The sequence below is a fragment of the Oncorhynchus keta genome, unplaced genomic scaffold (assembly GCF_023373465.1).
Source record: "Oncorhynchus keta strain PuntledgeMale-10-30-2019 unplaced genomic scaffold, Oket_V2 Un_contig_6263_pilon_pilon, whole genome shotgun sequence".
NCBI lineage: Eukaryota > Metazoa > Chordata > Actinopteri > Salmoniformes > Salmonidae > Oncorhynchus > Oncorhynchus keta.
The window spans coordinates 44,445-71,800 of NW_026288764.1; the positions used below are offsets into that span (position 1 = coordinate 44,445).

General features: G+C 47.6%; 1 protein-coding gene and 1 long non-coding RNA gene across 13 annotated transcripts; both read left to right on the plus strand.

Moving 5' to 3' along the window:
• The first annotated feature begins 1,074 nt into the window (after positions 1–1,074).
• Positions 1,075–27,356, plus strand: LOC118387945 (mothers against decapentaplegic homolog 7). The gene is made up of 4 exons (XM_052511130.1): positions 1,075–2,664; positions 3,716–3,769; positions 8,688–8,759; positions 26,426–27,356. The coding sequence occupies exons 1-4, from the start codon at positions 2,196–2,198 to the stop codon at positions 26,962–26,964; spliced, it is 1,134 nt and encodes a 377-aa protein (XP_052367090.1). The 5' UTR covers positions 1,075–2,195; the 3' UTR covers positions 26,965–27,356.
• On the plus strand, positions 22,779–24,726 carry LOC127925791 (uncharacterized). 12 transcript variants are annotated; one of them, XR_008122243.1, is made up of 4 exons: positions 22,779–23,588; positions 23,728–23,813; positions 23,857–23,899; positions 23,939–24,726. It is a non-coding gene; the product is annotated as an uncharacterized LOC127925791 (long non-coding RNA). The 12 variants fall into 12 exon arrangements; XR_008122241.1 differs by having other exon boundaries at positions 23,728–23,899; XR_008122240.1 differs by lacking the exon at positions 23,857–23,899.

Genomic DNA, 27,356 nt, shown 5'->3' on the forward strand with positions numbered 1-27,356 from the left:
GTTACACATTTTCCCAGCACAAGAAAGATATAAACTATAGGCTAGGCCCCATAGTTAGGTTTCCGGTCCCATTAGGCTACTGTAGGCTATTTCAAATGGTGGTGCACCAGTCCAGACGATTAGCCTATGTTAATACAATTATATTGGTCACATACACATATTTAGCAGATGTTATTGTGGGTGAAGTGAAATGCTTATAGGTTCCAATTTAAAATTTGATCTGATAATGTAGATATGAAAGTAGCCTACTCAGGCAAACTGAGATGAGCAAACTACTACTGTAGGCCTATAATCTGTTGATTGGCAACAGTCACCAGTCTCTGACAATGATAGACAGGGTAGACAACCCAAGTGTGGGATATTATCAAAGAAAAAATACAACAAAAAGTTTTGTACAATAACAGTGAACTTGTCCATGATGAGTAGCCAAATGTGTAATAAATAAGTAGGTAACCTATGTCAGATGTATTTCACAGGGAAATAACTGTCACCAGAGGGAGGCAGTAGTTCGTTGAGACCATTCAGGGGGAAAAGGTTGAGACCGTGCAACTAGGTTACCCACCATTAAAGGGAAACATAATAATAATAATAATAGCCTAATAACAATAACAACAACATGGCTGTATTCTAATTGTTGTTATTATAATACCAACAATATTATTGTGTTATAATCAATGTCAATCATAGTTAGCCTATTTATGTTTATGCCCACTGCATTAATGTGATCACATGGCGCAAAGTCAATAAAAGTTTAAACAAATCATAATGTTTGGTCAACTATTACCCTGAGGCAACCCTTATCTCTCTTTCAGAGAGATAGAAAGTGTGTGTTTCATTTATATAGTAAAATAGCCATCCCAGCTCCATACCCCCCCCCACCACGTGATATTTTCGCCTTGTTTTTATATTTTGTTACTTTGTAACTTCTGGAAATTGAAACTTTTCCTCACCCAACGAATTCTCTGTATGTAAGCTACTTGATCTCTTGTTTGCGCAAGACAATCATTTTTTTTAAGCGACAGGGTGTCTAGACAACCACGTGACGGGGCGCGCCAATGCGCACCGGAGGACACAGCTAAGAGCACAGAGAGTCAGAGAAAGAGAGAGCGAGTGAGAGAAGGCAAGGGCACTTGAGCTATCCGAGTCATTCGCAGACCTTTTCTGACGATCGCATCACTTCTTTTGTCAAACTCCACTCGCTTTATTCCTCCGACTACAGAAATTCATTCCGAAAAGTGGCTGGATTAATTTACCAAGGGATATTTAGAAGATATAGGCTGTAGGTAATTATTGTAATCAAGACTCTGTTCAGTGTTCAATCGGAAACGCAACTACCTCTACTACTCGGGGTAGATTTCTGTCTGGCACCTCAGCGGCTCCAGTTTTTGGATTTGCTCATTCGCTTTGGATCTGTTTTAAGAGGATCCTTTCCTTCTCTCGTAACGTCTAAATCTATATTGGAAGATCACATCATGTGCAGACGGTTATGATATTTAGAAGATAGGGGATAAAAAAAAAACATAGACACCGGCCTTTGTTATAATTGAAGCGTTTTTGCTCTCGGATCAAGGGTTGTGTGGATTATTTTTTTTTTCTAAAGAAAACGGGCGAGCTTCGTTTTTTTCCCTCATGGATATAATAATTCTAGTATTTTACCAGGATATTTAGCCTACTGGCTCAGAATACCACAAAAAAAAATCATACTCATAACCATACGCGCAAAGTAATGTTACAATGTTTTTCTTTATACATAGCACACTGATGGAATGGAACGAATGTAGCATTTAATGTTCACAGTAGCCTAGCTCTACATTGTAACAATTTATCTATGCTGCTATTTTGTATTCTAGATGCTCAGCGTTCCTACATTGACATTAAGATTTATGTTTCGATATAGCTGTGTATTAGCAGTAGGCCTATTATAGTGTTATAATACCGTTAAGGTGATGGTTAATTTCTCCTTGCAGAGAAGGTTACTATCACGGCAGGAGCCTTGACATTTTTTTTTTGTGGGGTTTAGTTTTGAGAAAATTAGACTGGCGTATGCTACAGATTTTCTTTGCTTCTCCACCTCCCAGTTTCTCCATAATAATATCTCAGGCTGCTTGTCGTTGCCTGGACTCGGATCCCGGAATCTTCATGATTTGCGGACATCATGCTCGTTTTTTAGCCGGGAAACCCTCTTTTCGTCCCGCATGTTTAGGACCAAACGAACGGGGCTCGTCCGGCGACTCTGGAGGAGCCGTGCGCCCGTCGAGGGCGACGGGGAGGCGGATACACGAACGCATGGATCCGGGGGTTGCTGTATGGGTAAATCGACGAAGGTTGCCGGGAAAACTAGCGCCGGAACGGAGGCTGAATTGAAAGCCCTGACCCACTCGATACTGAAAAAAATCAAAGAGAAACAATTAGAGGGGCTCTTGCAAGCGGTGGAGTCAAAGGGGGGTGCACGGAGCCCCTGCCTGCTCCTACCCAGCAAAGTGGACACCAAACTGGGTCAGCAGTCTTATTCCCTCCCCTTGCTGCTCTACAAAGTGTTTCGGTGGTCGGACCTCAGGCATTGCTCGGAATTAAAAAGGCTACCTTGCTGTGAATCCTATGGGAAAATTAACCCAGAACTCGTTTGCTGCAATCCTCACCACATGAGCAGGCTTTGTGAACTCGGTAAGTTAACATACACGGACCGTTAATGCTGTTGTTGTTTTTTTTAAACAAAAAATAATAACATGAAGGGGGGACATCAGTTATTGCTAATTATATGCATGGTCTATCTGTTTCACTATTATATATTATATGGGCAAATTGATTGGCATGTCACTTTGCCAGACATGTTGACACAATTTACCGGTGGTGTCTATTGCAATAGCATAGGTCAGACTTGGTTGGTGTGACGTTAGAACAGTTTTATCAGCATCATCATGTCATGACCATATGGCAGAAGTCCCCTCGTTTTATTATTTATTTATCTGGGATATAATACAAATCTAGATTCGCTTTGAATGACTCCTCGCAAGTATTGCAGAGATTACATAGGTCAATGCAATTGTAATGACATTATTTCCAGTATATTATATTATGTCATCTCTTTATTGGTTTGGCAAAGCTATTGTTTTTTAATTGTATTTATATATTTGTTTTTGCTTTCAAATCTACGTGGAAACGCTTATAAAGAATTTTAAAAAGGCCTATATGTTTATATTATGTTTATTATACCGAATGCAAGGCCGACTACACATGTTAAATGTGGTTTCCCAAGTTTTGTCTCGTAAAAAAAATCTAGTTGGTTGTACTTTAATGTTTTCATGTCAGAAGTACTACTAACAACAGGCCTATAATATAACACACGAGACCTACACAAAGTTGAACTATTTTAAATGACCTTTCACGTCGCCTTTCATGTAGAGTATCTTGTGTATTTGACAGTCAGTCTGGACCAAGTTAGTTTGCTTGCAGTGTCCTGTTCTGTTGTGAGCCAAAAGAGTGCCGTATCTCTCCACAGCCTGAGTCGGAGCCTAGTCAGATAGTCGCCTGGAGGCTGGCGCCAGACGCCCCCTGTTTATCTCTCTACCAGATATCAAGGCAGCCTTGCTGCCTGCCCTGCCTCCAACGCTCACTGCTAACACAAACAGTTTTCCAAAAGAATGCAAACTGTTATCATAAGTTTCTCTCTTCCCCTGGACCCCTTTTCTCATGCCGTCTTTCATTTCGTTTTCAGAGTCTCCCCCTCCGCCTTATTCCCGATACCCAATGGACTTTCTTAAACCACCCGGTGAGTTTTATTATTACTTATTTGTTCTTTTTTTTTTAATGTCGTTTTTCAAGAATGTTTCTTGAATGCAGGCTACATATGTTGAGGTTTCTGGTTGTGTTTTTTATTTTTCCAATGAGTATACCCACTGGGCACACACTGGTTTAATCAACGTTGTTTCCACTTCCTTTCTATGAAAATTAGAGCTACATTCCATTTGTAGAAATTTAAAAAAGGCACATTATAGGCCTATAACTTATTCTAGGTTTTAAACATAAGTCATAACAAACGACATTATACTTTTGCCCAGTCATTTCGAAACAACGTGTTATCATGACACTAGTGAAAAGGAAGTCTCATACTAGCTCAGTCATTCACACTATTAGGTGCATTGAGTTCTGCTCTCTGTGTGTATATGGAAATGCTCCTCGCTCTGTTTTGATTTACGATGCTAGTCAGACTGAGAGTGGCATGCCTGCCCGCGCCATGCAGCCCAGTGCCGATCAGGGCCCTGTAATAGAATGGCAGGTAGCCAAGGCCAGGGCCCATTCCAGACCGGCACCAGCTCTGTAGTGGATGTCTGTCTGCACAAACTTTGGGCTGGAGGGGATGACCTAGCAGGACAGATAAACAGCATTGGCACCAGAGGTCAGGGAGAGAGGAGACACACGCAGGGAGGTTACACACAAACAATCACACACACGCAAGATGCACACACTGTGGGGGGCAGCTGCAGTGAAGGGAGACAGTTTAGGGGGAGATGTGGATCACACAAGGGGAAAAGACAAAGATTTCTGGAGCCCAGTTTTATCTGTTGAATTATTCTGACTGTAGATTACAGCTGAGGGGTTGGGAGTGTCACGTGTGCGTGTGTTTGGAGCTCTTAGTGTGTGTATGCAGGCCTGTGGTTTAGCCCGTGAACCATTTTAGAAGGAAGTGTCTGCCAAAAAAAGCGAAGTTGGTAGTTATTGAATTGCTGTGTGTGTTGCTGCTGTAGTCTATCATGGAGCTCATCCATGCCTGATATGGAATGAATCCTTACAGCTTGCTCTACTATGGTCAGGTAGATGTCATGTGTATGCTAAACATTGAAATGAAACCATTAGATACGTGCTTGTCATTTAATAGATAGAGAATCAAGAGACAGTGTTGAGTTAAGCGAGGATGAGGTAGTGAGTTGAAGTGTTTTTGGCGGCGGCCGTGAGTGAGTCACTCCTTTTATGAATCAGACAGTTTTTGGGTTTCCTGCATGGCCCCGATCAGGCTGCACAGAGGGGACGTTCCAAATACTACACTATTCCCTATATTGTACACTACTTTAAACGTTTTTGTTGTTGTTGTTGCACTATATAGGTAATAGGGTCCCGGGGGTAGGAAGAAATCGTTTGGGAGGCAGCTTCCTGTGAGGATGCTTGTAGGGCTCCATTAACCGTTTACTACACTTCCACTGCTCTTTTTGGAGTGTCGCTTCTCAGTGAGTGATGTGGATGAATACGCCATGTCCCCAATGAGAGAACGACACACACACACACACACACACTCTAGTCGGTCATCTGGTTGTGGTGAGGAGGAAAGAAGAAAGAGAGACCGAGGAAAACAACAAGACAGGGAGGAAAAGCCCAGGGAAACAATAGAGCAGGAAGCAGCAGAAGTTTCCCCAACAGCAGCAGCAGAGAAGGAGAAAGTGTCTTTCATTGAACATAGAGGAAAGAAAAGAAAGGATGTTAATGTGCAGCTGCGATTCTTCGAGGGTTCAGTCTATGTTAATATAGCAGGGAGAGAGAGGGGGAAACTAAAGTGTGTGAGCGAGGACAGATATTAATAGGACAATGGAGTGGAGCATGGCTGGGCTACGGAGGGATACACACACACGCACGCGCACACACACACACACACACACACACACACACACACACACACACACACACACACACACACACACACGCATTGAGCCTAGATGTAGAGGACAGATGAGATGCCTGAAAGACAGACATGGGTATTCCCTCTGGGCCAAGGGAGCTGTCAGTCATCCAGTCCTCCCACTTGATGTAGGCTCTGACTCCTCTCCTCTTCCGTGTGCCCGCGCGCTTGTGTGTGTGTCCACTCCAGCTCTATTTAGTCCTCTGACTCCTCACCACAATTTGTTTCAACAGGCCACATTACCATGCTAACGTCTTACTGGATTACATGGTGGTCTGGTCTGCATTGCAATGTCCTGCCTCATCACGCCACAATAGGAGGAATACCACATGGCTTTTCTCCCACAGCACAATGGTGGAGTGCCACTACAGTGTGTACCTGCATATATAACACTTAGAATGAGAGGTATAGGTGTGTGTAGTATCAGTTTTTTTTCTCTGCCTGGCCTTGGGTTGTACTGTGTGTGGGTTGTAGTGTGTGTGGGTTGTACTGTGTGTGGGTTGTAGTGTGTGTGGGTTGTACTGTGTGTGGGTTGTACTGTGTGTGGGTTGTAGTGTGTGTGTGTGTGTGAACGTTGACTCCACTTGGGGTTAGCGGCATGATGTTGCAAGGCTTGTGTCCTTGACCAGCAGAGCCAGCCATGTACAACGAGGACAAGGATCCTCTCGAGAGACAGACAGAGGCAGACAGACAGACAGACAGACAGTTCTCACTGGACCCAGGTAGGAGCTGGTTGGTCACGGGCCAAGTTCAATAGACGAACTGCCATATCAGAGGCACTGCAAGTCTGAGTGTGTGTGTGGACAGTTTGCCAACAGGACATAAGCGGCAGATGATCAATAGTCCGTCAACAATAAGGGCTTAGCAGTGCATTGATGATTCCAATGTCTGAAGTTTATGCTACAATCATTCGCCTATCAAAAAGCAAACATGTCAAAGGGTAGTCAGCGGTGTGTGTTTCAGTTTCTGTTGCCGCACGCGTAAATCTGAACAGGAGAGTATATGTGTGTGGGGGGGAGAAGTTGTTTAAGGAACAGGATTTGGATGGACGTGTCAGTCTGTCTCGCCACACTGCCAAAAAATGGGCAGTATCAAAAGCTGCCGTCGTAAAACGCTAGCTGCCTGTCTCCCCTTTTTGTCTCTCTCTCTCTCTCTCTCTCCCCCCCCCTCTCTCTGTCCCCCCCCCCCTCTCTCTCTGTCTCTCTGTATCTCTGTCACTTACTTTAAATCACTCAGTTCACCTCTTTCCCACACTCTTTTTTTTCCAAATGTTCTGTTTCTATCTGTTTTACACCCCGTCCCTGTGACTTTCTATCTACATCTCTCTCGCTCTTCCACCCCCCCCCTCCATCTCTCTCTCTCAGTAGGTCTTCCAGGTTTTGGGTCTGGACTAGCTCCACCTCAGCCCCGGGTACTGTGGTGAACCGTGCCCAGGAAACCAGGCCTGCCTCACTGGACAGCCATGAAAGAGAGGCAGGCTGCTTGACCGTGGCCCTGTATCTTGTTAGGTTGACCACAGTACCGTTTTGACAGTCTTTTTGGATCCTATGGAGGCTGAGACACAGTCCACATATCGGAACAGATTCATTACTGACTCGCACAGACCGTTGCGTCAGTAGTCGTCTTCTAGACAAATAATAACGCTGCATAGAAAAGTTATTACACTACGTAGAGGAGCTATAAACACTACATAAAAGTGTAATACCCATCTCCCTTGCTACTACATCTCCTGTTGGGGTTGATCGTAGCAGGAACGGGGAGGGGGGGACCAAGGAGGAGAAGAGAGGGAGCCAGAGTTTCCTCTGTTGGCTAGTATGCCATTAAGAAAATGCGCTATACACAGTTTTCAAGGCTGGGGCTATTTCCTGTTTCCTTCATTGTTTTGGGTTTTGATGGAGTGTATCCTGCTAACCTGTATACTCCTATTGGAGACTTGGTCTGGCAGTGTCCTAAATAGCACCCTACTCCCAAATGTAGTGCATTATTGACCAGGGCCCGCACCGTAGGGTGCCATTTTGGGCCACAACCAGGCTCTGATGAAGTAGTGCTCGGCTGCAGTGGAGTCGGACATGTTTTTCAAGTCAACGCCTCTTTTCCCTCCAAGCCATTTATTTATTCTGGGCCTCTTAGAAAGTTTGAGGGAAAAAGGAAAATGTGATTGTGTTGTGGAGGAGTGGTTGGTTTTTACGGGGTTGGGACTGGGAGAAGGAACAGAGCAGGGGCGCTGCTGTATGTTTTAAGTGCTGTGTGTGTGTGTGTGTGTGTGTGTGTGTCGAGACCTGCCAGAGCCTGTCGTCAGAGCCACTGCCAGCCCCCCTCTCTATGTCTCTCTCCCTCTCTCTGCTCCAACATGGCCGCTCTAGTTGTCTCTCTGAGTGAAGACTGCAGAGGATTATGGGATTAGTGGTGGCTAGTGTTGAAGGCCGTCACAGGGCAGGCCTCCCGCTTTAGTAGTCACTTCTATTCATATCTGGTGAAGGGCTGCTAAGACTTGATGTGTCTCCGAGATATCGCCTACTTTAGTGATGTTACTATCCGGCTAACTAGCATGCTAAGAATCTGATCGCTTTTGTTTTGCGTCATATTATTTTGCTATCAAATGTTATGTCTGAAATACTGTACAATTACAAAACTACAAACAAATACGTATCTACTACTGGTGTATTTTGGGGGTCATTTCACCAGAAAGAAGTGCAGTGAGTTCGTAGGAGTGAGCTGTGTGTGTGTGTGGATCTATGAGGTTATTAGTAGGGCTCCTGGCTAGCTGTCTGAACTGACTGAGTGACTCCCAGAGTTCAGTGGTCCAGTGTCTTCATTAGGCATTGATTTCACTGTGTGATTGACAGCTTCTCACAGCTGCTCTCTCTGCTCACACTGTGGTTGATCTCTCATTCTAACACGCACATACACTTTTCTCTCTCTCTCTCTCTCTCTCTCTCTCTCTCTCTCTCTCTCTCTCTCTCTCTCTCTCTCTCTCTCTCTCTCTCTCTCTCTCTCCTGTCCTTCTCTCTTCGTTCAGATTCACTAGACTCGGGGCCTTCATCCACTGAGACTGGAGGAACTACCTACTCGGCCCCCGTGGGGCTCTCAGGTAAGACGCAAGCCCGTTGGTTTTTATTTTTCTCTTTCTTTCTTTCTCTCTCTCTCTCTCCCTCCCATCCTCCCTCTCTCGCTCTGTCATGATGCAGTGGCTCGTTGGAGGGGCCCCTACTTCCCCTCCTCGCTGTAATGAAAGAAGGGAGGCGTGTTTCAAGAGATCCAATCCACACAAATTCCTCCCGACTCTTTGAACAAGCGTTCTTCTCAGTTCCTCCTTTCATTTTCCCTCATGCTGTTTTGTTTAATGTAATCCAAACACAAAAAAAACTCTGTTTGCTTTAGAGAGCGCTGTATAGTGTGTTCGTGTGTTTGCACTCTTCTTGATTTTGCCTGGGATGGGGATCTGAGCTGAGATGTTACGTTGTGTGTGTGTGTGTGTGTGTGTGTGTGTGTGTGTGTGTGTGTGTGTGTGTGTGTGTGTGTGTGTGTGTGTGTGTGTGTGTGTGTGTGTGTGTGTGTGTGTATACATTATTTTGTGAGGCGATAATCGTGTCATCAGTGGATGACAAGGGGCCACAGCATCTAAAGATGGATTGTCATTACTATACCCTCCATGGGAACATGAGCACAGACATGCAAGCTGCTTAAAGGGTTGGTTAAGGTTGGCTGGTCATGGGGTTGAGTCCACGTTATTCTGAACACAATGCACTCAGCTAGCAGGGGGGGGGTCTGCTACCCTTATTAATCTGTGCTACTGCTCGCTGTCTTTCTGTCTCACTCTGTCCCTCTCTCTGTCTCACTCTGTCCCTCTCTCTGTCTCACTCTGTCTCACTCTGTCTCTCTCTCTGTCTCACTCTGTCTCTCTCTGGTAGTAATAATATATTCTGTACCTAATAATAATAATAATATATGCCATTTAGCTGACGCTTTTATCCAAAGCGACTTACAGTCATGTGTGCATACATTCTACGTATGGGTGGTCCCGGGAATTGAACCCACTACCCTGGCGTTACAAGCGCCATGCTCTACCAACTGAGCCACAGAAGGACCACTCCCTCCTGAGGGAGGGAGGTGTTTTTGGACGGCCTCTTAAGTCTTACATTTTCTCCCATAATCCTGTAGGCTGTACCACCTTTCTCACGTCTCTCTCCACCTCGCCCCCCACCCAGAGGCAAGCGGATAACATAGTGTTTATGAGGTGGAGGGTGGGTGGAAGAAAGAGGGGGGGGATGAAGAATTCACTCCTCCAGCCTAGCTGTGCTCTCTCTCTCTCTCTCTCTCTCTCTCTCTCTCTCTCTCTCTCTCTCTCTCTCTCTCTCTCTCTCTCTCTCTCTCTCTCTCTCTCTCTCTCTCTCTCTCTCTCGTTCAGATGTTTCTCATTACAGAGACTTTAAAGGCTTTTTATGTCAGTTGGTTGGGGTGCTTAGCTCGCTCACTGTGTATTTTTTCCCCTCCTTTGTTTAGGAGAGGAGCTGGTGTTGGCTTTGAGGGACGGAGGGGGAGGGTCAGCAGTCTCCAGATAGGGGCTTTTTAGATTGGGGACTTAGATTGTAAGCTGGGCTGGCTGTCTGGCTGAGTGTATAAACACAGAGAAAACAAAGCCCCCTGAAACAGAAAAGCGCAGCTCTCTGTCTCTCTGTTGTGGAGAGGTTTTTAGCCTGTTTCTTAGAACTCCAGTGTACACTGTGAAATCCTAGACTGGAGTCTAACTAGCTAATCCCCTCTCCTCCTCTCCCTCCTCTTCTCCTCCCTCAGGCATGCACCCCTCCCCTGTTTTCCTTCCTGGCTGAGCCAAGGCAGGGCGGCCAGCCCTAGTGAATGGGGCTCACTGAGGGGAGGGAAGGGGGGCGGCAGGGAGGGAGTGAGGGAGGGAGGAAAGGGCCTGGGTGCCTGGAGCCAAGGATTTGATTTCTCTGGCAAGGGAAGAAAACTGTGCTCCCCCCGGGGCTCTCACAAAAGAAACATGCCCCTCCCGGAGGCTCCATGTTGACCTTTTAATTCACTCACTTTGCCCTTTTTATGTTGCTACCCAGACGTATTTACAGAAGAGAGGGAGGGAGGGATGATGGAGATGTCGCTGCGTTTTATGTTGTTACCCAGACGTATTTACAGAAGAGAGGGAGGGAGGGATGATGGAGATGTCGCTGCTTTTTATGTTGCTACTCAGACGTATTTACAGAAGAGAGGGGGGAGGGATGATGGAGATGGTGCTGCTTTTTATGCTGTTACCCAGACGTATTTACAGAAGAGAGGGAGGGAGGGATGATGGAGATGGTGCTGCTTTTTATGTTGTTACCCAGACGTATTTACAGAAGAGAGGGAGGGATGATGGAGATGTCGCTGCTTTTTATGTTGCTACTCAGACGTATTTACAGAAGAGAGGGGGGAGGGATGATGGAGATGGTGCTGCTTTTTATGCTGTTACCCAGACGTATTTACAGAAGAGAGGGAGGGATGATGGAGATGGTGCTGCTTTTTATGCTGTTACCCAGACGTATTTACAGAAGAAGAGAGGGATGGAGGGATGATGGAGATGGTGCTGCTTTTTATGTTGTTACCCAGACGTATTTACAGAAGAAGAGAGGGATGGAGGGATGATGGAGATGGTGCTGCTTTTTATGTTGTTACCCAGACGTATTTACAGAAGAAGAGAGGGATGGAGGGATGATGGAGATGGTGCTGCTTTTTATGCTGTTACCCAGACGTATTTACAGAAGAAGAGAGGGATGGAGGGATGATGGAGATGGTGCTGCTTTTTATGTTGCTACCCAGACGTATTTACAGAAGAAGAGAGGGATGGAGGGATGATGGAGATGGTGCTGCTTTTTATGTTGTTACCCAGACGTATTTACAGAAGAGAGGGGGGGAGGGATGATGGAGATGGTGCTGCTTTTTATGTTGTTACCCAGACGTATTTACAGAAGAGAGGGGGGGAGGGATGATGGAGATGGTGCTGCTTTTTATGTTGTTACCCAGACGTATTTACAGAAGAGAGGGGGGGGAGGGATGATGGAGATGGTGCTGCTTTTTATGTTGCTACCCAGACGTATTTACAGAAGAGAGGGGGGGAGGGATGATGGAGATGGTGCTGCTTTTTATGCTGTTACCCATACGTATTTACAGAAGAGAGGGAGGGAGGGATGATGGAGATGGTGCTGCTTTTTATGCTGTTACCCAGACGTATTTACAGAAGAAGAGAGGGAGGGAGGGATGATGGAGATGGTGCTGCTTTTTATGTTGCTACCCAGACGTATTTACAGAAGAGAGGGAGGGAGGGATGATGGAGATGGTGCTGCTTTTTATGTTGTTACCCAGACGTATTTACAGAAGAAGAGAGGGAGGGAGGGATGAGGATGGTACTGCTGTTACACACACATACAGTACACAGCCTATTGAAATTGGAATATGACATTCAATGAAGATTACCTCAGCCTAAGTAACTCACACATTGAGCTTTTATATTCCTAAATAAAAAACACAAAATAATCTTGCAACCATCTGCAGTTAATGTTCTAGATATTGACAAAATATTTGTGAACTGAACAATATTTTGGCAGCACAACCGTAAATTAAATACTTGGAAGAAATCACTTGGGGCTCCTGAGTGGCGCAGCGGTCTAAGGCACTGCATCTCAGTGCTAGAGGCGTCACTACAGCCACCCTGGTTCCAATTCAGGCTGTTTTACAATCGGGCGTGATTGGGGGTCCCATAGGGTGGCACATAATTGGCCCAGCGTTGGCCGGTCTAGGCAGTCATTGTAAATAAGGATTTGTTCTTTAACTGGCCTAGTTAAGTAAAGGTGAAATCACATAAAAGGCTAACAAAGAGAGAGAGAAAAACTATGGGGGATAAAGAGCAATAGAAAATCCTCTCTCTGTCTTTCTCTCTCCACCTTTGTGGTCTGGTTGGCTCAGGGTCAGGATGGTGAGACAGACTAGTGCTCTGCTATAGATTATCTAGTGGGAGGAAGACACGCTAGTTACTGTGGAGCTGGTCTGCACTGGTTCTGGTGAGAGGCCCCTAGCTCCAGACTCGTCCCTGTCCCTAACCTCGAGCTTTCTGTTGTCCTGGAAAGCAGGGTTATTAAGGAGTTAACCTCAATGTGACAGTGACAAGCACAAATGCAAACTAGGCTGCCTGCCAGACTAGGAACATTAAAGCCTGCTCTAGCACGTCATCTGAGTGGAGCAGAGGGAGGCGAGCCAGGGATGGCCGGAGAGACTGGCAGTGGGCCGGGGCTGGGCCCAGGATTGGGCCGGAGGCTAGGACAGAGGGTCACGAGTCCCGGATGGACAGAGACCAGAATTTGGCCATAGTAGTGGGTCTGTTCTTTTGTATCTGTTGGCCCCTGTCTCTCTGCTCCAGTTCCTCCTCCTCCTACTCATGGTTCTTCTCCTGGCACAGCCAGGTCCCCTACCCCAGGCAGGGTGGGCTTTGTGTTTCGTGTTCAGTTTGTGATTGTTGTATTTTAAAGTAATATTCATGGATGAAGTGTTTAAAACATTTGTTTGGGGATGTGGATGCGGACCTTGCTGAGTGGGTGGGTATAGTAATCAATCAAATGTTTTTAGAAAACCCTTTTTACATCAGCAGATGTCACAAAGTGCTACATAGTATAGTAATGGCATAGCGACTATTGGTGATTCGTAGTGTGTACATTGGGGTGGGCGCCAAGCATCGGGAAACAGGGGAGGTGTAGACTGTGAGGTGGGGGTGAGGAAAGGATTAGGTGTTGTATGTACTGTATCTCCTGTGGGTGCGTGGGACTTGGGGGGGGGGGGGACACAGTCAGGTCACAGGGGTGCAAGCTGTTCTATCTCCTGTCCTTGGTGCACTGCGCGGGAGGAGTGCTGGGGGGGCATATGACTTTGTCTGTGGGCGACAGGGTCGGAGGGGGGTTAGGTGTTGTATCTCCTCTATACTCTATGGGTCTGTGTCGTGAGTGGCTGGGACTCTGTGCGTGTGAGTAGTGGTGGGGGTCGGGTTCAAAGCCGGAGGTGGCATGCCTGGCTGGTGCCGGCTAGGAATGACCCCGGAGTGCCTGTTGTAACCTGATCCTTCTGGCTCACTGCTCTGCTGTGGTGGCGCTGAGCTGACAGGCGTGTGTGTGTGTGCGTGCGTGTACCCGTGCGTGAGACATGCCACGGCCTTGGCCGTCAGACGTTGGGATAGAATGACCCACACAGGGACATTGGCTGGCTGGCTGACAGGACGCACACACACACACACACTGGATGTCAGCCTACTGTCACACAGGCACTAGCCTAGCTTCCTCTTCTCAGCAAGTTAAATTTAGGTTGAAGTACATTATTAAACTGTTAGCTTGCGAACCCAGACTCTAGCCCCTCTGAACTGGCTATTAGCCGCTTAACATAAGGAATAGGCCCGGTGACTCTGGTAACATTTTAATGGGGTTTCTTCTTCCCACCGTCAAGTTGACCGTGGAGACCAGTGAGACCAGGCTGTCGGAGCCTGTCTCTTGGTACTATGTTAGTACTTGGTGTTGCGGTACTAAAGTATAAAAACCTATTCCGTCTGTACCTTTTCTCTTTCCGTCTTGCCTTCAATGTTTAAGTCTTACAGCCTATACCTCGCCCCTCTCAGTCCTTTCACCCTGTGCCACATTCTCAGCCTCTGCGTTGTCAGCTAGCTCCTTGTTGTCCCCAGGCCCCACTCTGAGAGGCGAGGTGGTGGAGGTGAACCTCTCCAGAGAACAGCTACAACAGAGCAGCCACAGTCTGCAGTCCCCCGTTAGTTACATTCCTGTCTTGTTTGGGTTAACAGAGAAGGAAAGGGCAGGCAGTCACAGGAAATGACCTCATGTGTTTGAGGAAAAGGCAATGAACAGGGAGGGAGATGAGGGTGGCCTCCTCTGAATGGAAAGCAAACATTGAAGACAGTCAAGTCAGTAAAATGATAGAGAGAGAGAGAGAGAGAGTTAGGCTGAACAGAACACCCAGTTCGTCACAGTTTAGAGAGATCCCTGATTAATCAAATGGCCAAACATCTTGACTTCAACCTTCTCCAGCTTTTCAGTTCAATCCCCAAACTTATTTTATTTCTCTCCTTTGTTTTTCTTACTTGCAGAGAGGGGAAAAGGCAGGGTCAAAGGAGAAGCAGTTCTTTCTCTCTCTGTAATTTCAAAACAGCCCTCTCCTCGGTGTTTGCGTCCCAAATGGCACCCTATTCCCTGTATAGTGCACTACTTTGACCGCGTGGGTCTCTGGTCAAAAGTAGTGCACTATACAGGGAATAGGTTGCCATTTGGAAGGCGATCTGTGTGTTTCTCAGTTGACTGAGCTGCGCTGAGCGAGGAACTTTCATTACTTTCCACTTCCTCTCCAAGAGCTGCGGCCAAGGAGTTCTCTTGGCGGGCAGGGAGTTAATTTGGTTCTGGCCGTCCACGGTTCCCCACCCACTGTCATTATGGTGCATGAATCTGAAAAACTGTGAGAGGGGGAGGATTGAAGAGGAAAACCAGTCCAGTTGTTCAGGCTCTCTACAAATTAGTAGTAAATGTCCGGGCTCAGGCTAGGCCCCCAGGAAATCACACAAACCCACCCTGTGACTGTTCTGTAAGGCTCCTATCCCCATGTCCAACCCTAACCTCAACTATATGTATTACCCTCAACGTTTCCACCCCCAGTTCAGTCAGATTCCTTTGCTCTAGGCTTGAGGGGCGCCGAACAGAGTTGACAAGAGTTCTACTTCTGGCCAGGCAGAGGCCCTGCCTTTAGTTGTGTGTGAGTTCTTCCCGGGTAGAGAGTTCTACCTCTGGCCAGGCAGAGGCCCTGCCTTTAGTTGCGTGTGAGTTCTTCCCGGGTAGAGAGTTCTACCTCTGGCCAGGCAGAGGCCCTGCCTTTAGTTGTGTGTGTGTTCTTCCCGGGTAGAGAGTTCTACCTCTGGCCAGGCAGAGGCCCTGCCTTTAGTTGTGTGTGAGTTCTTCCCGGGTAGAGAGTTCTACCTCTGGCCAGGCAGAGGCCCTGCCTTTAGTTGTGTGTGTGTTCTTCCCGGGTAGAGAGCTCTACCTCTGGCCAGGCAGAGGCCCTGCCTTTAGTTGCGTGTGAGTTCTTCCCGGGTAGAGAGTTCTACCTCTGGCCAGGCAGAGGCCCTGCCTTTAGTTGCGTGTGAGTTCTTCCCGGGTAGAGAGTTCTACCTCTGGCCAGGCAGAGGCCCTGCCTTTAGTTGCGTGTGAGTTCTTCCCGGGTAGAGAGTTCTACCTCTGGCCAGGCAGAGGCCCTGCCTTTAGTTGTGCGTGTGTGTTCTTCCCGGGTAGAGAGGTTTTCGCTGGGGTGTTTCTTTTTTCGGTTGTACCTTTGGGCAGGCAGAGAAGAGTGAAAGGTTAGGGTGGGACTTGGTTATGTAGCTGTGTGGTGTTCTGAGAGAGAGTTGGTGGGAGGCCGGCAGGGAACAAGGTGGCCATTGTTTGGCCTCAGCGGCTCGAAGGCAGCGGCTTTTCACATAACTCACTATATGGAGATGATCAAAAGGGAGAGGGGAACATTCCTTCTCCCTGGTGTGTTTTCTCACCACCGCCAGTCCCCCAGCCACAAAGAGAGAGGTGGAGGGAGAGCGAGGTAGAGGGAGAGATTTCTGTGCAACGTGCTCTCTCTCCTCTTTCTGCTATTTCCAACCACAGCCAGCCAGACCATTCATGTGTAATCCGTCAGTAAAGCTGGTTGGTTACAGCAGAGGTCTGGGTACCGGCACCCATGCCTGCCTGCATGACAGACAGTACGGTCTCTGTCCCATCCACATACCTATGCCCAGGTCTCTAGGAAGTGGCTGTGGTTCAGGGGAACTCATAGATCTGCCCTAACCCTAAACCACATAAATGTACCACGGATAGTATTTAATAATCAGTTATTCTTTTAAAACATCAACAAATAGTTTTTTAGTGCCCAACTGGCCTGGCTGGTTGCCTGGCAGGCAGCACTATGGTCATTGCCGTGGCAGTGTAGCCTGGCGCCGGTTTGGTTCCCACGGAGATCCCTGACATCCTGATGTAGGACAATGCTGCCGGTTGTTCTGTCTGTGTCGCTCCGGCCTCAGCGGTGTCAGAGGGACAGGGTTCTAGTCAAGCCCTGCTCTGGGCATCTCTGTGGTGGGGTGAAGGACCCATGATGATATCATCATTCCTGCCTGCATGCCCAGCACCGTCTCCTTCTCCACCCTGCAGTGTTTGTTTACTCTGTCGCTCAGGGACGTCTAGGCCGGGGGGCAGGAGGGTTCCACCTCCCTCCCTCACCTCACAAATGATGTAGTGTTGGAATAATAAATCAGTTAGCCAGCCTGGGCCAGGGTAGGAAGGGAAGGGCAGGGGTATTGTGACAGAGGTTGGGGGGGGGTATAGGAACTAGGAAGGGGCCGGGCTGTGGGTTTGTCGTCGTCCCCTCCCCGCGTGGTGGAAGTAGAAATAATTGTTACAGAGAGACGGGTCTGGTTAAGAGAGCAAGGCTCTGGCATGGGGAAGGCTGCACATCCTGAATATAGTTCTGAGGAATACTAGTTTGACTGACAGCGCTGGCCCAGCATGGGACTGGATACACGGAGCAGGTTTGGGGTCAATTTCAATCTAGTCAATTCCTGAATTGACTGGATTGAAATGAAATTGACCCCAAACCGGCCCCATGTATCCAGTCCCATGCTGGGCCAGTGCTGAAATTCCTGTGATCCTCACATAAGTGACCTCTGGGTTGGCCTGTGGAGTAATGATAAAAGCAGGGCTCTATAGTTCCCTCTCTGAGAAGATGTGTCCCTGTGGTTGCCGGGTACTAGTTATTTTTGATTTATTGTACGCATTTGTTCAGATTTATAAATAAGTTAGAAACACTAGCTGCATGCCCCCCCCATTTGTGTATGTGCAGCCACTCATGTCCCCTTCCTGCGAATTGGGCTCGTATGTCTGTATGGACAGACTTCCTGGACTGGAGGAAAGAGCTGCTGACATCTTCCCTGTTATGTAATACTTCTTCCCTAATTAGACGTTTCCCCCTTCATTGATTGGCACCCTATGGGAACCGGACAGGGCCAAACAAATCAACACTGTCACGCACTCTCTCTTTCTTTCCCCCATTTCTCCCTTCCTCCTCTCTCTCTCTCTCTCTCTCTCTCTCTCTCTCTCTCTCTCTCTCTCTCTCAAGAACATCATACTAGTGCCGATGTCACTCTTGACACTCATGTCCTCTCTCTCTCCCAGCCCTAGGTCAGTAGAGCCAGTCCTCTCCTTCGCTCCTCTCCTCCTCTGTTGTGTTTAGACTGGCTGGAGTTTACCTTGGCTAATTGCTGGGGAGGGAATGCCTCTTGAGATTTTGCTGCTGTCAGAGGGGCTGATGCCTCAGGAAAAAGATAACATTTATAGAAGGGTAATAACTCTCCATGCCCCACCCTGGAGCCGCTCGAGAGCTTCCACAGAGTGTCTGTGTGTGTGTGTGTGTGTGTGTGTGTGTGTGTGTGTGTGTGTGTGTGTGTGTGTGTGTGTGTGTGTGTGTGTGTGTGTGTGTGTGTGTGTGTGTGTGTGTGTGTGTGTGTGTGTGTGTGTGTGTGTGTGTGTGTGTGCGCGTGTCTGTGCGCGTGTCTGTGTATGCGTGTGTGTGTTTGGCCTGTCTTCTGGCCTGTGAGTGTGAGAACCGTATTCTTCCTGGATCTAGCCGAGCCTCTGAATTATTATTATTAAGTTATGGTCCTATAATTATGTCAGCCGGCTAGCTGGGCCATTCGTTCCAGTGACTCTGTACTGTACTGACGTGACTCCACCGCTCAAGCACCGAATGTCTCCTATAGTCAGGATAGTTGATCACTTGTGTATTGTGGCGAGAAATTGTTTTGTATATTTGCACAAGACACAGAACAAAGCCAACTTTATAAGAACTATAGGACCTAAAAAGGTTACTTGTGGCGTGTGCGCGTGCGTGTGTTCAGAAATCGACACGCACCAGTCTACTAGATCGGTTTAAGATTGACAAAGTATGCAGCCTTTCCTTTCGTTAAAGTCAGTTCAGCTGTCGTCAGAAAGAGGAAGAGACAGACGAGGCAACAGAAAAGCAGAGAACACAGAAATGAATGTATTGTCATGACCTGTGACCCCTGGAATAGACTTGCCCCAGGCGGAGCAGGGTGTTGAGACTATGACTGCCTGACTGAAAGACAAAGACGCCTCCACCCTCCGTGTCGAGAGAGAGAGAGAGAGAGAGAGAGAGAGAGAGAGAGAGAGAGAGAGAGAGAGAGAGAGAGAGAGAGAGAGAGAGAGAGAGAGAGAGAGAAAAAAGGGTGCCCGAAAAGCCAGGCTAAACAAGAACTCACTCTCGGGTGTCTTCTCTGTCTTTACCTAACTGTACTCACAGTTGAAGGTTAAACAGCAAGCGAACAAAAAAAAATGACAAAATGCTTCTGTGCGTCTCAGGTGGTTGGTGGCGCCGTATTTGGAGAGTATGGGCTCGTGGTAATGGCTGGAGCGAAATCAGTGGAATTGTATCAAATGTATCAAACACGTGGTTCTCCGCATGGTTCATTCCGTTCACTCCCATTTCTGCCGTTATTATGAGCCGTCCTCCCCTCACCAGCCCCCTGTGGCGTGTGTATGTTTGCATACGCCTCAAATCAAATTGTATTTGTCACATGCGTCGTAAAACAACAGGTGTAGACTGACAGTGAAATGATTACTTACGGGCCCTTCCCACCAATGCAGAGAGAAAGAGATAGAAAAAGAATAACATGAGGAATAAATACACAATGAGTAGCGATAACTTTGCTATATACACAGGGTACCCGTATCGAGTCGGTGTGTGTGTGTGTGTGTGTGTGTGCGCGCCTTGTCTGTGCGTGCGTGTCTCACAGTGCGCGTGTTTGTGTAGACACCCAGAAATAGTAATGATCGGAGTGTGGAGTCAGACAGAATTAATCATTCACTTTTCCAGTCTGCTATGCTCGCGGTCTCCAGTCCCCCCCACACACACTCTCTCTCTTCCCCTCATCTCTTCCTCCGCTGCCCAAACGTCTCAGCTACAGCTGGCTACCTTGGACTGTAAAGCAAGGAGCAATTAGAAGGGTAATCCACAGGGGGTGGGGGGTGAAGAGGGCCCGTCTTCTTCCCCGTGGAATAGAGCTGGATGTTACACATTGTTGGAGGACTGACAGAACATGCTTCTTTCAAAGTTGTGAAAGAGAGAGCTTCCTCTTCTGCAGTCTCATTGGTGATATAGACCTGTATGCCATTACTACTAGCTTGCAATCTTGTCTTTTCAGTGTAAGATAAATATAAAACTGTGATATCATTTTTTGTCTGCTTTGGGGGGTTAATGTAGGCCCGTGAGCTTGTGGTTTTGTGAAGATTGATGGTTTAAACCAGGCTCAAACAACTCCATTACCTAGCCTGAGTATGTATTGACATTATTCCAGACCATCTACCTGAGTCTATAAGAACAGGGGCGGGCTCAGAAAACAGGCCAAACAAAGAGCCTTGGAGCAGATGGCAGCAGCCTAGTAATCTTCATGTAGATAGGAGGGGACTAGAGACAGCCACACAAGTATTTGTCTGTGTCCCAAATGGCACCCTACTCCCTATACAGTGCACTACTTTGCCATATAGGTAATAGGGTGTCCTTTGGGACCCACACTTCGTCTTTCAGAGTGTATCGTTTATTTTGGTTGGAGTGGAGTGGTGGGGTAGAAGAGGAGGGGGTAACGTGCCCTGCTCCCCCTCTGCTCCTCTCTGTTCCACTCTGTACCCTTCAGACCGACCCCGTTTGAAATGACGCCAGCCTACGACAACAAAAACAGCATGCACAGAGAGAGGGGGAGATACATTTTTTAAAAGGAGAGAGCTGTACTCTGCTCTACTGCAGTAGGAGGGAAGAAGAAAGCAGAGAGAGAGAGAGAGAGAGAGAGAGGTAGAGAGAGAGAAAAGAGGGAGGGAGAGTAAGTGGAAACAGTGCTCTGGTGTTGGCGTGGTTTGGAATGTCCCTCCTGGGCCCAGAGCAGAGCAGAGAAAGGCAGAGTCTGGAAGAAGGATGGAGGAAAGGAGGGAGACAGAGAGAAGGAAGAAGGAGGGCTGCCACCGGCCGGAGCTCAGGGCTGTAATTCATCTGCCTCTCTGTGGTCATGCTGACGGCAGGCCCTCTCTGACTCTCTCCCTGTGTGTGTGTTTGTTTTCCTGCCTGCCTGTCTGCCTCCCCTCTGGAGAGGAAAAACCCTGGCTGTGCACACATATAGACGGCACTACAGCCACTGTGTCACAGCGCCTGACAGACGGACAGTCAGGGGAATTAGACACAGTCTGCATATATGCAACACAGGGAAACAACCACAGGCCCATGGGAGAGAGCTGAGAGACAGAGAGAGAGAGAGAGAGAGAAAGAAGGCTGAGGCCCTCAGCATTCTTTCACACACACACACACACACACACACACACACACACACACACACACACACACACACACACACACACACACACACACACACACACACACACACACACACACACACACACACACACACACACACACACACACTCTCTCTCTCTCTCTCTCTCTCTCTGCTGGAGGTCCATAGTTTTGCTCTTGTGTTAGTAGATGTGTTCTCCTAACTAACGCATGGGAGAAATCTGAATGTTTTTTAAACCTGGTTGTGAGTGGTACGTGTGCCATGGAGAGGGCCTGTGTGTTTTAGGAACTCTACGAGACTCATGTCAGGCCGGGTCTCTCTGTGTGCAGTGCCATTTCTTTTTCATTTCACGTGAGCTCGCTGTTTGTCAGAACAAGCTGTGAACACACTCCTCTCAGGACTAGGCTGTGTGTGTGTGTCCCACGGGATGGAGGCAGGCTTTCAAACTGCTTAGTATGTGTCCTCCCTGTTAGTCAGTTAGCCTTAGAGTCACTGCACTGCCGTAGCTATGTTTTGCATTGTGGCGGCGACTTGCAACAGTCCGTTAAGGGTGTTAGCTAGCACCGTTTTAGCTGTTAATCATTACTGTAGACTGTCTCTAGATGGTGTTGCTAACCTTAGCGCCTCTGTCTTAGTGTTACTGAGTCTGTGTTTGTGGTTGTTGTGGTTTAACAACTAGCGTGTTACAACTGAAGCTTAGTAGTTGGTTGGTTTTAGCTGTAACTTTGTCGTGGCTGTGTTATGGTTAACTGTAGCTTAGTAGTTGTGTAGTAACCAGCGTGTGTTGGATGGTTTTAGGCATAGCTTTGTCACTGCTGTGTACTAGAGGCTTGGTCCCTCTCCCCGTCTCTCGGTGTCCCGGCCCTCAGATCAGTAGATGCTCTTATCTAACACTGTTACTTTGGACTCTAATGCTGTCGTTAGGGTGTCTGTCAGTCCGCCAGCCCCGCCGCACGACAGGCAGCAAGCCCCGTTTTTTAAAAATCACCCCCCCCCGCTGCCACCGTCATCGTCACAGCAATGCAACGAAGGACAGACAAACAGCGGGAGGGATGGTAGGGAAGTGTCTGACCCTGCAGGGTGACGTAGTTTAGGATGCATAGAGAGCCCTGGGCACGACTGAAAGTTAGTTGGACAGACACATGCTTCCCCTGTATGGTATGATTTCCCTGGGTTGTGCTGTAGTCAGCGACAACGGGCACAGAGATAGATACTAGTGTTGTTGTTGTATTTCTGTGGTGGAAGGACTGTGAAGTGTGGGTTAACTTTTGTGTTCACTTGCAAAGAGTGTGTGTGTGTGTGTGTGTGTGTGTGTGTGTGTGTGTGTGTGTGTGTGTGTGTGTGTGTGTGTGTGTGTGTGTGTGTGTGTGTGTGTGTGTGTGTGTGTGTGTGTGTGTGTGGGAAACAGAACTGCAGGAGTAGGGGCTCTTTTATTTATCTCTCTCTCTTCTCTAGTCCCTCCCTACCTCTGTCTCTGTTGTGTGATGAATACCTCAGTGGTTTCAGGCTGTGATGACAGGCTCAGACAAGCAGCCGTGTAATGACCTCCGACGCCAGCCAGCCCAGCCTCTCTCTCTCTTCTCTCTCTTTGCTCTCTCTCTCCCTCTCTCTTCTCTCTCTTTCTCTCTCTCTCTCTCTCTCTCTCTCTCTCTCTCTCTCTCTCTCTCTCTCTCAGGAATAAAAAACACAGAGGAAAGGAAAGGGGGGGTTAGTGTGGGAGAGAGAGCGAGGGAAAGAGCAGGGAGGAGTAGAGAGCACAGCCCACAGGTGCGCTCTAAGAGCTTTGCCTCGAGTCACTCACATCCAAGGAACAATGAGAATATTAACTTTGAGGCCTTTAAGATGGCACACACACACACACACACACACACACACACACACACACACACACACACACACACACACACACACACAGAAACACACACAGAAACACACACACACACAGAAGCACACACACAGACAGACAGACAGACACACAGACAGACACACAGACAGACAGACACACAGACAGACAGACAGACACATAATAGCGGCCTCCTCACCTTTTATGCCTCTTTCCTAAGTCTTTTCTCTTCATTCTCCTAAGTCTTTTCTCTTCATTCTCTTCTCTTCATTTGAGGAATGTTTTTTTTTAAATCAAATGTAAATACTAACTCTGTCCCTAATAGCTCGGTGGATTTACAATCAATTCCCCTCGGCCTTCCATTGGCTGACTTCAAAGCGAACGGCCCATGATCAGCCCGTCATTTTATGGAAGAAATGTTTCCCCTCCCTAGTGTTGTCTTTTTCCCCCCACTAGTTCTTAATGAGGTCTGGAACTGCATCCAAAATGGCACCCTATTCCCTATATCAAGGCACTCCAACCCCTAGGTTTTCAATCCAACCCTGCTCCCGGAGAGCTACCGTCCTGTAGGTTTTCACTCCAACCCTGTTCCCGGAGAGCTACCGTCCTGTAGGTTTTCACTCCAACCCTGTTCCCGGAGAGCTACCGTCCTGTAGGTTTTCCAACCCTGTTCCCGGAGAGCTACCGTCCTGTAGGTTTTCACTCCAACCCTGCTCCCGGAGAGCTACCAACCCTGCTCCCGGAGAGCTACCGTTTTCACTCCAACCCTGTTCCCGGAGAGCTACCGTCCTGTAGGTTTTCACTCCAACCCTGCTCCCGGAGAGCTACCGTCCTGTAGGTTTTCACTCCAACCCTGTTCCCGGAGAGCTACCGTCCTGTAGGTTTTCACTCCAACCCTGCTCCCGGAGAGTTACCGGCCTGTAGGTTTTCACTCCAACCCTGTTCCCGGAGAGCTACCGTCCTGTAGGTTTTTCAACCCTGTTCCCGGAGAGCTACCGTCCTGTAGGTTTTCACTCCAACCCTGTTCCCGGAGAGCTACCGTCCTGTAGGTTTTCACTCCAACCCTGCTCCCGGAGAGCTACCGTCCTGTAGGTTTTCACTCCAACCCTGTTCCCGGAGAGCTACCGTCCTGTAGGTTTTCACTCCAACCCTGTTCCCGGAGAGCTACCGTCCTGTAGGTTTTCACTCCAACCCTGTTCCCGGAGAGCTACCGTCCTGTAGGTTTTCACTCCAACCCTGTTCCCGGAGAGCTACCGTCCTGTAGGTTTTCACTCCAACCCTGTTCCCGGAGAGCTACCGTCCTGTAGGTTTTCACTCCAACCCTGTTCCCGGAGAGCTACCGTCCTGTAGGTTTTCACTCCAACCCTGCTCCCGGAGAGCTACCGTCCTGTAGGTTTTCACTCCAACCCTGTTCCCGGAGAGCTACCGTCCTGTAGGTTTTCACTCCACCTTCCCGGAGAGCTAAGGACCCAATGGACCCTAGTAAAAAGTAGTGAAAAGGGTGCCATTTCAGTCGCAGCCTAGATGCTGAGTTAATAGCAGGCCTCTAGTATAGCAGAGCAGCCTGAGGACGCCAGACCAGACTGTGAATGCATCCAAAATGGCACACTTTCCCCAATATAGTGCACTACTTCTGACCAGGGCTCTGCTCAGAAGTAGTGCACTATGTAGGGAATAGGGTGTCATTTGGGATGCAGTTTAAGATACTTAACATAACTGTACAGTTTTCTCTGCTCTGCTTTGGCTCTGGTTCCTCTGAAGGGGTTGCTGCCCAAATGACTGGGTACACTCTGCCGGCCCAGAAAGATGAAAGGATTGGGGGGCAAAATGACTGTGAGGGGGCTCTGTTCCAGATTTTTTTGTATTTTTCCTAGTTCACTTTTAACCATTGAATGTCTTGACTTTCTCAGAGGAAAAGCTACAACACTGAATAATTGCTGAACGTATGTTTGTGTGTGTGTGTGTCTTTGTGTATATCTGTGTAAATAGTTTACTGTCAGTCCTCTGCCGTTTATACTTTATCGGTTTGTTTGTAATTAGGCCATGGTGGTATAAGAATTGAGAGGAAGTTGAGACGCAAAAGTAAAGTTGTGAAAAAAGCCCTCCCACTTTTTCCTTTGCTCTTTCTCGCTCTCCCTCTCTGCCTGGCTGAATCCCCCTCCCCTGCTTAGGAGTCAGGTTTCTGTGGGATAGAGATACGGAGGCAGGGATGGGGATAGAGACGGGAGGCACGCTAAGGGGGTCGGAGGGAAACCAGAGCTGAACGATACACTCTTTACGCTCGGGGGGACTCTAAACCTTCTGAGAGGCGTTGCTGTTCAACCAGTCACATAGCTGCCGTTGTTGTCCATTTTACAGCTTTTTCTGTAGCTGCAGAAGACCACCTAGTTTTCCTCTAAAAGCAACTTCTTTACCTCATGTACTGTGCTGCTGTACTTGGGGAATGAAGACTTGTACTTTTGAGTCACTGCTGCTTCTCGTTGCTGTGTGTTTTATTGGCCCCCTCGCTCCCCTTTAATCAAACCCATTCCTATGCGCAGAGGGGAGAGGAGAGCAGCTCTCATAGCCTGCCTCCCAAATGGCACCTTATTCCCTGTAGTTCACTACCAAAAGTAGTGCACTGTAAAGGGAATAGGGGGACATTCAAGACACAGCCCTTGTCCTAGCATGGTTTTATACTGCCTTTCAAAGATAGGCCAAATTTCTTCATGGTTCCCCTCTCTTGGATATTAAACCTATTACTTATAATTTCCTCTGGTAGAATGAGGGAACGGCCATAAAACAATGATTAGGACAGATTTACCGTCCACTTGACGCCAGCACATTGTTAGTTGGCCTGTAAGGAAAATACAAGGCTCCAGACCGAAGATAACCATTAAGGCTTGTATAAACAGGGTTTGGATGGCTGTGTGCGTGTGCGTGCACGCACGCGCTTGTGCGTCCTGGTGCTTGGGCTGGTTGCTTTTCTTGTGCGAATTCCAGAAATTCCGGTACTGTTTTCTTGGATGATTATTGTGAAAGGAAGGATGCAGCCGAAGTAACATATTTCCTTTTGTGCACTGTGATGTTGATTGTACTTTTGACTCATAGGGCTTTGTAGTTGCACATATTGTGAAATGTCTTACAGTATTTAGTCAGAGTTGGAAGTTGTAAAACAGTTTTGTTTTGTCTTTCATCTCCCTTGTATCATTACTTTTATTGAGTAGTTGGTGTTTGATAAGACTTCCTCTCCCAGCTCTCAGCCACTGCATCACCATGCTGGTTAAAAGCCAGATTTGTTTTCCTGTTGACTCACTAATGGAAGTCAATCTTGGCCAGTCTGCTTCCCCTCTATCTTCTACCCTCATCTCGCCTTTTATCCCTCTATCCTCATCGGTCCTATCATCTTTCCTTACGAATTACTCATTTTAAATGAGTGAAATATGTTATTTGTCAACTGTTGTATCTTCAGTCCAGTGTTGTAACCATCCTCTCTCTTTCTCTCCTCTTATAGATTCCCAGGCTCTCCAGGAGTCGGGTGACAGATCCCACTGGTGTGTGGTTGCGTACTGGGAGGAGAAGACACGCGTGGGGCGCCTCTACTCGGTCCAGGAGCCTTCCCTGGACATCTTCTACGACCTACCTCAGGGGAACGGCTTCTGCCTGGGCCAGCTCAGCTCCGACAACAAGAGCCCGCTAGTTCAAATGGTGCGGACCAAGATTGGCTACGGCATCCAGCTGAGTCGCGAGCCCGACGGGGTGTGGGTGTACAACCGCAGCTGCTACCCCATCTTTATCAAGTCGGCCACACTGGACAATCCCGACTCGCGGACTTTACTGGTGCATAAAGTGTTCCCCGGATTCTCCATAAAGGCCTTTGACTTTGAGAAGGCAGACAGCCTGCAGAGGCCTAACGATCACGAGTTCACACAGCAGCCGAGGACTGGGTTTACTGTACAGATCAGCTTTGTGAAGGGCTGGGGTCAGTGCTACACAAGACAGTTTATTAGTAGCTGTCCCTGTTGGCTGGAGGTCATATTCAACAACCAATAGCAGCAATGGATTAACCTTCCTCTCCCGAGGAGTGTACCGAGGACAACGGTCTAGTCCTTTACTTATGCTTTTTTTTCTTTCTCAGAAGACAAGAGGTTTAAAAAATATTAAAAAAGCTGTTTAAAGAAAAACGAAGAGACAAGCAAACCCCAATGAACTTGTTTAATATGACAAATTACTCTAAGATTGAATTAAAAGTGAAATAAAAAAAGCGAAAATGTATTTTATGTTATATATAAATATATTATTACTTGTAAATATGAAGACGTTTTATATGCATCATTATTTATGTATTGTGCAATGTGTTGATGAGGAAAAATTAAATAAGATGCACTTTGCTTAATATAAATGCAAACAAAGAAATGCCAAAATAAAAATACAAATCAATGTTT